This window comes from Chiloscyllium plagiosum, chromosome 26, assembly GCF_004010195.1.
Source record: "Chiloscyllium plagiosum isolate BGI_BamShark_2017 chromosome 26, ASM401019v2, whole genome shotgun sequence".
Taxonomy (NCBI): domain Eukaryota; kingdom Metazoa; phylum Chordata; class Chondrichthyes; order Orectolobiformes; family Hemiscylliidae; genus Chiloscyllium; species Chiloscyllium plagiosum.
In genome coordinates, this window is record NC_057735.1 from 5937253 (window position 1) to 5949433 (window position 12181).

General features: G+C 42.5%; 1 protein-coding gene across 3 annotated transcripts in view; it reads left to right on the forward strand.

Annotated features, from left to right (window-relative positions):
• Window positions 1–12181, forward strand: part of cttnbp2nlb (CTTNBP2 N-terminal like b) — a 130315-nt gene that overhangs the window by 70346 nt on the left and 47788 nt on the right. For all 3 annotated transcript variants that reach the window (XR_006315474.1, XM_043716376.1, XM_043716377.1), the window contains exon 3: window positions 7538–7768. Coding sequence is in view for 2 of the 3 variants with exons in the window: in XM_043716376.1 (XP_043572311.1) it covers window positions 7538–7768 (231 nt within the window). In the remaining variant the exon portion in view is untranslated. The remainder of the gene's footprint in view (window positions 1–7537; window positions 7769–12181) is intronic.

A 12181-nucleotide genomic window follows, 5' to 3' on the forward strand; every position in this document is an offset into this window, starting at 1 on the left:
GGGATTTATCCACTTTTAACCGTTTCAAGACATCCAGCACTTCCTTCTCTGTAATCTGGACATTTTGCAAGATGTCACCATCTATTTCCCTACAGTCTATATCTTCCATATCCTTTTCCACAGTAAATACTGATGCAAAATACTCATTTAGTATCTCCTCCCTTTTCTGCGGCTCCACGGAAAGGCCGCAGAGTCGAGAGTGTGGAGCTGAAAAAGCACAGCACGTCATGCAGCATCCAAGGAGCAGGAGGATCGACGTTTCGGGCGACAGCCCTTCTTCAGGAATGAGGCTGGAAGCCTCGGGAGTGGAGAGATAAATGCACCTTCCAACCCTATATTGGTTCTCGCTGTCTATTTTTGTTTTCATTTTACAGGGCAACCCATCCCATCTGCCTGCCCTTTCAATAGCAAGCCAGGTACCATCAGGATGTGGAGAAGGTGACATTTCAATTATAACCCTTCAGCATCTGAAATGTCGACGTCTCCACCTCCTGATGCAGCCTGATTTGCTGCGTTCTTCCAGCTTCCACCTGTCTACTTTGGATTCCAGCATCTGCAGTTTTTTTTGTCTCTGCCCTTTCAAAAGGGCATAGAACCTTGGATATTGGATTCCCAATCCAGATTCCTGGTATAGCATGCCTCAAGATGCCTATAATATCATATCCAACAATTTCAAATCTACTTTACAAGTTCATTTATTTTGTTTCGTATAGTCTGCAAATTTAAGTAGAACATCTTCCGTCCTGCACTGACTGCCCCCTTCATATGGTTGTGTCCTTTATTTATATATATAATATATCCGTACATAAGCGCGCGCGCACATGCAGACGCATTCATATGTGCATATCCCATCCCATCGAAATAGCTCCCTCCTTCTCCAAGTGGGAAATGTCCTATAAATACAAACACATTTCTCCCCCAGCAATCTTGTCAGCCCTTTGTTTACCTCTTTACTCATGTTGACGTTGTGCCAATCAGCTTGTGGCCTAGGTCATAATCTGGAGATTAACAACTATTTGGTTCTGTTTTTTAACTTAAACCTGCTAACTGCTCATATTCACTCAGCTTTTACTCTATCTACAACATTATTTGTGGAATCACTTAGTTCTGACTTGAAATAGCAAAAGCAGCAAATATTAAGTCAAAACCTTGGAAAGTACATAATTCATCCATTTACGAACTGGCTCAATTTTGATTTTTTTTTTTGGGTGATATCAGTTGGATTTTCCATCCTTAGAAATGTGCAGTTGGGTTCTCCTGCACTTCAGTTCAATAATAAATTGGTCAGAATTTAGTACCTCAACTAGAGGTTTCCCAATTTGGCGCTTACCTGTTATCATGCTTACTTTGTTAGACTCCATTAAGTTCTGACTATTGTGTTTTAGGTGATGTAATGTTTCTTGCAAAATAATGCCTTCCTTCGGGGCGGCATGGTGGCTCAGTGGTTAGCACTGCTGCCTCATCGTGCCAGGGACCCGGGTTCAATTCCTGCCTTGGGCAACTGCCTGTGTGGACTTTGCACATTCTCCCCGTGTCTGCGTGGGTTTCCTCCAGGTGCTCCGGTTTCCTCCCACAGTCCAAAGATGTGCAGGTTAGGTGAATTGGCCATACTAAATTGCCCGTAGTGTTCGGTGCATTAGTTAGGGGAATGTGTCTGGGTGGGTTGCTCTCTGGAGGGTCGGTGTGGACTTGTTGGGCCGAAGGGCCTGTTTCCACACTATAGGGAATCGAATCTAAAAAAAATCTTTTAAGTTCGTACTAGCAATGCAAATGAAGATTTGTTACTTTTTTTAAACTGCAAGACTATTATATTTGTTTTTATGCTAGATTTAGCGCCACCAGAATCTTCAGTAAAAAGAAAATGATGAATCTTGATGAAAGCAGGATAGATTTATGACAGAACCTCAACGTGAAGGAAGTGACAAGTTGGCTTTAGTTCAATGCCACGCAAATATTCTCAACAAAGAACAATTCATGCCTGCCCTTTTTCTGTGGTTGCTGCTGATATTTTGCCATAAATGCATAACTCACTAGACAGGAAATCTGGATTTCTGTATTGTCTAAGTAAAAGTAGTGCTAATTTGTATCTCAGTCTATTGATTAATTTATTCACTGATTTAATTGAATATAAGATCTATTAGACATCAAATTAAACATGCTAAGTCTGGAAGATGCTTGGCATCAAGTAAGCTGAATTCCTTGGCATTAAGCATCAGATAACTGAAAAAATATGTTATGCATGGTTCAGCAATTTATATTGAAGTGCATCATTTTGATTATGAGCGCATGTTGTTGGAAAGAATGAGAATAGGCTGAATGCTTCAGAATTCTGCGCTGCTTGGAATGATCCTAAAAATCCATTATGGAAAACACATTCCCTGCCTAAACCAAATATTTCCTATGCAAGATCACTTGCTACTGACTCTGAAAGGTGAACAAATGAAAATCATGATTTGCAGTTTTTCTCATTTTCATATTTTCTCTTGTCCTTGTAGTTACATTAATTGGAATAAGGGCAATGACATTAGAGTTCATGCCTATATGCATTTTCTTTGAAAGTTGAAACAAATAGATTGTTTCTATGAATGTTAATAAAATATATCCTCCTTTTGATTTAGCTTCACTATCAATAATATTTGATGGTAAGTTGTAGAGGATACCCTATAGATCTAACGATGGCACTTGTAGGTTCTAAATGAAATTGGATATATATTTGAAAGTGATGAATTTGGAGAACCACCGAGTTAAAGCTGGAGAATGGGACTGGCTGGGTAGATCTTTTGGGGAGTCGTACAGACACAATGAGCCAAATAGCTGCCTCCTATACTGTAAAATTCTATGCTTTAATCAGTTATTAAAGAAAAATACTACAGATGCTGGAAATCTGAAACAGACGCAGCAGATTTGGCAGCATGTGCAGAGAGAGAAACAAGAGTTAATGTTTTGAGTTTGGTATGACTTCTTCAGAAGTTTTGAAGATAAGCCATACCAGATTTGAAGTGTTGACTGTATGTCTTTCTCCACAAATGCTGCCAGACTGGCAGAGCTTTTGCAGCATTTTCGATATTTGTTTGCGCTTTCTCTTACTATTTTTATTTAAACATAAAAGCTAGCATTCAGAATGGGGGATTTGGAAAAGTTGCCTCAATTGTGATGCATGCAGTAGGAAGAACAAGTTGGTTGGTTGATGACCACTGACTGTAATTGCAATTTATTCCCCCAATGGGATCAGTATTCCAGGTGGTTATGAGCTAGAGTGAAAATGTTTGTTGCTGGCTGAAATTCACTATGAAGTGCAAATTTCTGGCTCATTAGCTTTCCTTCATTATTTATGGCTCTGTAATTGTGCCCATCGGAATTTGTATGGATTTTGTTTGACCTGGAATGTTACGATGTTTTTAAGTTTGGCTGATGAAAGAATGCATTTTTTAAAAAGCCTTAACCATTATCGAATTCCAGTAGCTATTACTTTATAAAGCATTGCTTAAACTTTTAGGATTTTTTTTCCACTTCAGCACCATCTAACAATTCTACACATGCAAAGTGCTGAATGTTTGGAATTATTGGCATAAATCTGTTGTCAAGATTAGAGTAGTGCTGGAAAAGCACAGCAGGTCAGTCAGCATCCGAGGAACAGGAAAATCGATGTTTTGGGCAAAAGCCCTTCATCAGGAATAAATGTGTTGTGTAGAATCTGCTGTTTATCTTTTCATCATTTAGACATTTACTGCAGAGCTATAACTGGGTACTGTGAAAATTGCTCCTCAATATTGTGGAGCAGTTGCTGCAGCACTAGGAACCACATCTTTTGTGCATTTGCTATCCCTGTGCTAAGTAAGTTTAAACACTCAGCACACCTTGACCAAATAAATTGGCAACAACAGAATACCAAATGCTCACATTGTCCTCTGAAATGACAAGCTTGTCATCAGAATGATCTAAATCAGTTTCAACAAAGATTTGACCCCAAACCCCTCTTCTCTTCCCCAGAAACATGCCAAGTGTTACAAGTGTTTTCTATATCTAGATTTGTAGTGACTGCAATATTTAGCATTTTTAATAATTAAAGCCAACAAAGTGTGCTCCATGTACAACATTGGCAGGTAATGCCGATCCACAATTATGTAATATAAATATAATGAATATGACACTAGCCCAACCAGATAGGAACTGCCATTATTAGAAGTCTGCTGAATGGTATTTTAATTGTTTTGGGGTGAATAAGTAACATAGGTGCCATCAGAATTCCAGTGGTGATTCTGATTGCAACAAGTAGTGGGGAGAAAGCAGTGAGGAAACTTGGCTGAGAATTTTAGATGGTGACTACATGCACAAATTAAAATTCTGTATATGTTGGGAACAAATACAGGTTGGTTATCATTTATTTGCATGTTCAAAAATTGAAAAGACGTTGAAAACTTGAAGGCCTTTTCGAAAGCAGACCCCAACAGACCTGTCAAAACAGATTTCTGGCCCTTTTAGGAGAAAAAATCTTCACTCGCCTCAGATACACTCCAATGGATCTAAAAGGTGAAGCCGTTCTTCCTAAAGGCCTGAACCCGGTTACCTAAAGGGTCTGTTCAGGTCTTTTTGAAAGTAGTTTCATTTTCAGCTACATTCGGGCAGGTTCGGGCCAAGTCAAGTTTTGACCAAAGGGACATGAACTGATCTGTAAGTAGTTAGACCTATCTGAAAACCAAAAGTATCCTTTATCCAAGAAACAGCTGGCCCCGAGATTTTTTTGATGTAGGAATCGTGACTTGTACTCTGTAGGAATCAAATAGTTTAAACTAAAAATGAAACATGGTGCAAATTTGGACCTATTTATTTCTGATTCAACTCCCCTGATAATGATAGGATTTGAGATAATACTTGCAATTGAGGAATATATGTAAAACCTTTTTTTTTATATAAAAAAAAGGAAGAACAAACAAAAAAGAACCACATTTACTTCTGGGACTATCAATCAATGAATGATGACTTCAACCAACTCGAATCTGATGAAAGCAAGTGTCAATTAAGTGCTGCCTGACTTGTTACACCTGCCACTGCAGTGCTCTATCATGGTAAAAGCAATGTTCCTCACAGTCAATGTCCTGACCTTTCTCTTCAGAAGATTGCGACCATTCTTCCAGCTCTTCAGCATTCATCACATCCCCTCTCTGCCTGCTCTAATTATGCAGCACCTGACATGCAAAGATCCCGTGGCACCCTTTGCCTAGAATGTGTAAGGTTCCCCCAAATCATTTCAAGCATCATTAATCTCACTTTCGGGAAGCTTATCATACGTTCCACAATGGCCTTGATGGAAGAATAAACTGCCTTGTGTCTACACTCACCTTAGTAAAGGATTGCAAGATTTGAGTTGTTTCCCAGAAACTATAGTGTAAGGCATCCGGCTTTAAAATGAACTAGGAATCTGAAAGCTATCAAAGATGTAGGTATTGTGGCAGCTTCCAGAGTACTGAGGCACGGACCTCTAAGTTTTGATACTGATGATCACAGATGACTTGACTGAATGGAGCCCTTTTCTGTTAACAAAGTAAGCCGTCTTATAATATAGCACTGTCAGTGCACAGTGTGTGCAGAATTTAACCTGGAAGAAGCCAGCTGTGTTAGCAAACCCTACTACCCAAGCTGCAGCGCAGACCTTGTCACAGAGGAGCAGGATGCACAAGTTGAATTGGTAACATCTTTGATATATCAATAAACAGTGGTTACATGTTGGCCATTAGGCCTGCTTGTCCTTCCAGATATTTTTATTAAATTCAAATTTTACCATCTGCCACGGTGAGATTCAAGTACACGTCCACAGAAGGAAAGATATAAAAGAGACCTAAGGGGCAACCTTTTCACACACAGGGTGGTACGCGTATGGAATGAGCTGCCAGAGGATGTGGTGGAGGCTGGTACAATTGCAACATTTAAGTGGCATTTGGATGGGTATATGAATAGGAAGGGTTTGGAGGGTTATGGGACGGGTGCTGGCAGGTGGGACTAGATTGTGTTGGGATATCTGGTCGGCATGGACAGGTTGGACTGAATGGTCTGTTTCCATGCGTACACCTCTATGACTCTATGAGAACATTAACCAGGGGTTCCAAATTGCTAGTTCAGTGGCATTACCACTACACGACTGCCTTCACGTGTGCTGCCTCCAATCCCCATAATTGACATGGTGAGTGTCTGGAACAGACTACAAGTAGCGGAAGCAAGCACAATTTTGTCATTTAAGGTACACGTGGTACATGGATGGCATAGGTATGGAGGGATATGGATGAAAAGCAGGCAAGCAGGACCAATTTAAATTGTAAAAACTGAAAAATGTTGGGCCGAAGGGTCTGTTTCCATACTATACACCTCGATGACTCTATGACTTGCCCGTCACAGCAATTGCCTCAGTAAAATCCATCCCCTTCGTGCACAAATGCCCCAGGACTGACTCTGGCCATTGCCCCCACCAGCTGACTTAGAAGGACAACCTTGACAGATGAGTGACCAGGCCCTTGACAGATCTGTTTGCATCTCCTCAAGTGACCTGCTGTTAATATCTGGACTTGTTGCCCTGGACCTCGTTGCAAGACACACCATGGCCCATTCCTTGGACTGTAATGATAGGGAAACCCTAAACGTGATCTCGGTAAATGGGCCACTGGCCATCTTCGGGACTGAGAGACTAAACCTTTGACTAACTGTGGCAACACCCTGATGATTCGCTTCACCTTAACAGAAGGCTATTCCCCTTCGACATATGTATATGGCCACTTGGTTGAAGTGCACTGTGCTTGATGTGTAAGCTGTTGGCACATGGTGCAAGTCTGACATTTTGATGTAGCACGGTACCATACATTACAAGTCCACTCCCTTAAATGATCATTTTTGGCAAACGTCACAGTCTGGCTGGCTTTGTGTCTGCATAAAAGGCAAGGGAAAGCAGAAATGCCGTGAGCATGTAAATAGGTACAGTCAGTGAATGCAAAGAAAGCAAGCTAGGAGCCCTGAGATACACTTGTTCTCACGCATGACATGTTCCTGTTCCTCCCATGCAGACATGTCAATGAGCTCCAAACTGCAGTATTAACATGGTGAACTATTGTATGAGAGTTTGAAATGTGCCATTGTGATGTGCTGAGACTGGTGCTTTGGAGCAGTGAGCTGGGGAGGCAGTCAGTACCCACGAAGAGTACTCTGAGGTGTTGGAAATACTGGCTAACCAGCAAGTTGCAGCCCACTGATATTTACTTACGCTTGTTGTGACTGTCGCCATCTAGTTTCCCTCTATTGCCTGGGAAAATGGAAACTTGCGAATAAAGTGGAGGTGGACAGTGTAGGGTGGGGGGGGGGGGGGGGGGGAAGTGTTGAGGCTGGTATAGATATTCTTGGAAAAGGCAGACAGCAGATTCCTCCTTGATTTTTATGTTTACCTTTGAATGTTATTTTTCAAATTAATCTGGTGGCATATGTTCATTTGAAATAGGATTAAATTAAGGATCAAACTAGTATTTTATGTTCTAAAAACCCCTGGGTTTTATTACAGGCTCAGCACAGAGATCGTTTCATCCAAGAGCGCTATGGAAAATATGACATCAGTGACCCATTCCTTGCTCTACAAAGGGATTCTGAGTCAATCAGGGGTGGAAACTGTGGAGACAAGCAGCCTGTGTGCACCAACCCACTATCTGTGCTCAAAGTGGTAATGACACAATGCAAGAAGATGCAGGAACGAATGGTATCCCAGTTGGCTGCTGCAGAGAGCAGACACCGAAAGGTATTGCTTAAAAAAAGATATTGCATGCTATCTTATTTTGTGATTATGCTAATTTTGAGGGAGCAATTTTGGACTAAAATTAAGCAACCTACTCTTTTAAGAAATCCAGCACAGAAACTGCTGCAGAATTGCTCCTTCTGTGTTGTAGATTTTTATGATTCTATTTCACATCTTGTAGAGTTATTTGGAGGTAAGTTAGCACATTTGGCTGCAAGACTGATTTGCGATATGTTGAGACATCTACATTGTGAGTTCAGTTCTCAGACCAATGGTCCTACCTTTTCAACTCATCTGAGGTTAAACCACTATTATTTCTTCCTCTCCTGGCATCCCCACCAGTACCCCTCCACTGACACACTCATTCATTTGGCTGAACTAGTCCTCCCCCTCAGTTTCTCATTTTGAATCCTCCCACTTCTTCCAGGCGAAAGGGGTAGCCATGGGCATCTGCATGGGCCCCAGCTATGCTTGTCTCTTTGTCGGTTACATGGGACAGTCCATCTTCCGCAGTTACACCGGCACCATTCCCCAGCTTTTTCCTTCGCTACATTGACTGTATCAGTGCCACCTCATGCTCCCACACGGAGGCTGAACAGTTCAGCAACTACAACACATTCCAACCCAACCTTAAATTCACCTGGACCATCTCAGACAACTTCCTCCCCTTCCTGGACCTCTCCATCTCCATCAATGGTGACCAATTCAACACTGTCATCTTCGACAAACCCATCCGACTCCCACAGCTGGACTACACCTCCTCCAACCCTGCCTCCTGTAAAAATGCTATCCCTTATTCCTCCTAATTCCTCCATCTCCGCTACATCTGCTCCCAGGAGGATCATTCCATCACAGAACACACCAGATGGCCGCCTCCTTCAAAGACTGCAAGATCCCCTCCCACGTGGTCGATGATGCCCTCCAGTGCATCATACCCACTTCCCACACCTCTGCCCTCGAACTCCACCCTCCAACCACGACAGGGACAGATACCCCCGGTCCTCACCTTCCACTCCACCAACCTCCAAATATATCGCATCACCCTCCACCATTTCTGTCACCTACAAATGGACCCCACTACCAGAGATATATTGCCCTCCCCATCCCATCGCTTTCCGTAAAGACCATTCCCTCCATGACTCTCTTGTCAGGTCCATGCCACCCACCAACCGACCTTCCTCTGCCACCGCATGAAGTGCAAAAACTGTTCCCTCACCTCTGTCCGAGGCCCCAAAGGAGCCTTCCACATCCATTAGAGTTTAACCTGCACTTTCACATATGTCACTTACTGTACCTGTTGTTCCTGATGCGATCTCTACATTGGGGACTGCTTTGAAGAACATCTTCAGGATGCCTGCACCAACCAACCGCACCACCCTATGGCCAAACACTTCAACTCTGCCTCCCACTCTGCCAAGGCCATGCAGGTCTTGGGCCTCCACCATCGCCACACCCTAATCACCCAACGCCTGGAGGAAGAACGCCTCATCTTCCACCTTGGGACCCTCCAACCACACAGCATCAATGTGGACTTCAGCAATTTCCTCATTTCCCCCCCCCCCTATCTCTCCAACCCTCAGCGCACAAGTCTCTTTCCTTATGTTGGATTCTTGCTCGAAATGTCGATTCGCCTGTTTCTTGGATGCTGCCTGGCCTCCTATCCTTTTCCAGCACCATATTCTTGACTCTGATCTCCAGCATCTGCAGTCCTCACTTTCTCCTCCTCAAACCACTACCAGTCATGTCCCTCTAATAAAAGAGCAGCCTTGTGGTCCTTTGGGACTGTGATGACTTTACTGTCGTTATGTGTTGTTCACACAATGTTGGTGTTGCTGTCTGGGCCAGATTCCTAGTTGACCTCCAAGGTGCTGGTGAGTTGCCTTCTTGAACCACTAAAGTTTGTGTGGTGTAGGTATAATGTGATGGTACAAATAGACTTTCAAGATTTGACCCAACACCAGTGAAGGAATGGCAATACATCATTCTGAATTAGAACTATATGGATTGGAGAGGTTCTGAGGGTAATATGTTCCCATGTATCTGCTGGCGTTGTTCTTATTAGTAGAGTTCCTGGGTTTGGAAGATACTGTTGAAGGATGCTTGGTAAATTGCTTTACTACAACTTGCTTATGGTCTGCAGTGCTTCCACTGTACATCAATGTCACAGGGGGTGAATTTTTAACATGGGTTGCAAATTAAACAAGTTGGCCCGGATGCTATTGAGTGCTGCAGTGTTGTTGAAGCTGGAATTTTAGGACTGGTGGAGAAATGAACAGCTCACCCATTTTTAAGAGTATTGCTAAGACACTCTTTTATTTAACACTTAATTCTAGTCAGGCGCTCAGAATCAGCCAGTTTATTCTACAAAAAAAACCCCAAAGAACTGTGGATGCTGGAAATCAGAAATAAAAACAAGTTGTTGGAGAAACTTCGGAGGTTCAGCAGCATCTGTGGAGAGAAAGTAGAGTTAATGTTTCAGGACAAATGACCCCACCCCTCTTCAGTGTTTTCTACATTTTAGCTTTCTTGTCTATGCTGCAGAAAGTAGATCCAAAACAATGTTTTCCTGACTTTCTATGGAAAAAGGTTGATTTTTAACTGCATGATCACAGAGCTGGCACATGGACACCAGGGTCTCAATGCCAGTATGGCATTTCTAAAGATAAGTTTGTTATAATTTTTCTTTCCTTTCTGTGAAAATGCCCAACATAGTCACAAATATCCATGGAATACCAAGATACCACGTTGAAGCTCTGGAATCAGTATGGAGTCAAAACTTGAATTCCCTGTTATACAATGGAGACTGGTCCACCACCTTTGGTGTCTTTCTTGGCCTCAGGATATCCCAAAATGATTTACGGCAATGAAGAACTTCTGAATTGTTTTCATTTCTGTAAAATAGAAAGAGAAAGTGAATTTCCAACACACACATTCTACACTTTTTAATATTGTTAAAGGAGCACTCCAGGAAGTGTGTCCCACAGTAAGCATTACAGTGAAGGAGTCTGAGGAGAGTGTCTGGCAATTAGCATCACAGTGAAGCAGCCGGGGAAGTGTCCTGCAGCTGCATGCAGTGAAGCAGTCTGCCTAAAAGTGCATTGTGCAGGAATGGTCTCTCCAAAGAAAGTAGCAACAGCCAAATTAATTGCATTGTTTGGCACTGCCTTATGGGAGAGGAGGAATCTGTGATAAACTATTATGTTCCTACAAATGAGACTCTGATAATATTTTGCCTCCCAGTTGCTGGGGTCCAAGGATGACTCTGAGCAGCTAGAGGAAATTCTGGAAGATAAACTGGCAGCGTGGGTTGGTACCTGGGACTTCGATATTGTGGCCATTACGGAGACGTGGATAGAGCAAGGACAGAAATGGCTGTTGCAGGTTCCAGGATTTGGATGTTTCAATAAGATCAGAGAAGATGGTAAAAGAAGGGGAGGTGTGGCATTGTTGATCAGGGACAATATTACAGTTGTAGAAAGGAAGTTTGGGGACTTGTTAACTGAGGTAGTATGGGATGAGGTTAGAAACAGGAAAGGAGAAGTCACAATGCTGGGAGTTTTCTACAGGCCTCCGAATAGTCCCAGAGATGTAGAGGAAAGGATAGCAAAGATGATTCTTGATAGGAGTGAGAGAGACAGGATAGTTGTCATGGGCGACTTCAACTATCCAAATATTGACTGGGATCACTACAGTACGAGTACTATAGATGGGTCAGTTTTTGTCCTGTGTGTACAGGAGGGCTTCCTGACACAGTATGTAGACAGGCCTACAAGGGGCAAAGCCACTTTTGATTTAGTACTGGGTAACTAGCCTGGCCAGGTGTTAGATTTGGAAGTAGGTGAGCACTTTGGAGACAGCGATCACAATTCTGTCAGGTTTACTTTAGTGATGGAAAGGGATAGGTGTACTCCATTGAGCAACTGGGGGAGTTACAGCTGGGGGAAGGGAAATTACGATGCAATTAGGAAAGATTTAGGAAGCATAGAATGGGAAGGAAACTGCAGAGGATGAGCACATTAAAAATGTGGAGTTTATTCAAGGAAAAGCTCCTGTGTGCCTTAGATAAGTATGTACCTGTCAGGCTGGGAGGAAGATATAAAATGCGTGAGCCGTGGTTTACTAAGGAAGTGGAATCCCTGGTCAAAAAGAAGAAGAAGAAGGCTTATGTTAGGACAAAATGTGAAAACTCAGGGTGCTTAAGGGTTACAAGGAAGTCAGGAAAGACCTAAAAAGAGAGCTTAGAAGAGCCAGGAGGAGACATGAGAAGTTAACCCTTAGGGTTAACCCTAAGGCTTTCCATAGGTATGTCAGGTATAAAAGAATGACGAGAGTTAAATTAGGGCCAATCAAGGATAATAGTGGGAAATTGTGTGTGGAGTCAGAGGAGATAGGGGAAGCACTAAATAAATATTTTTC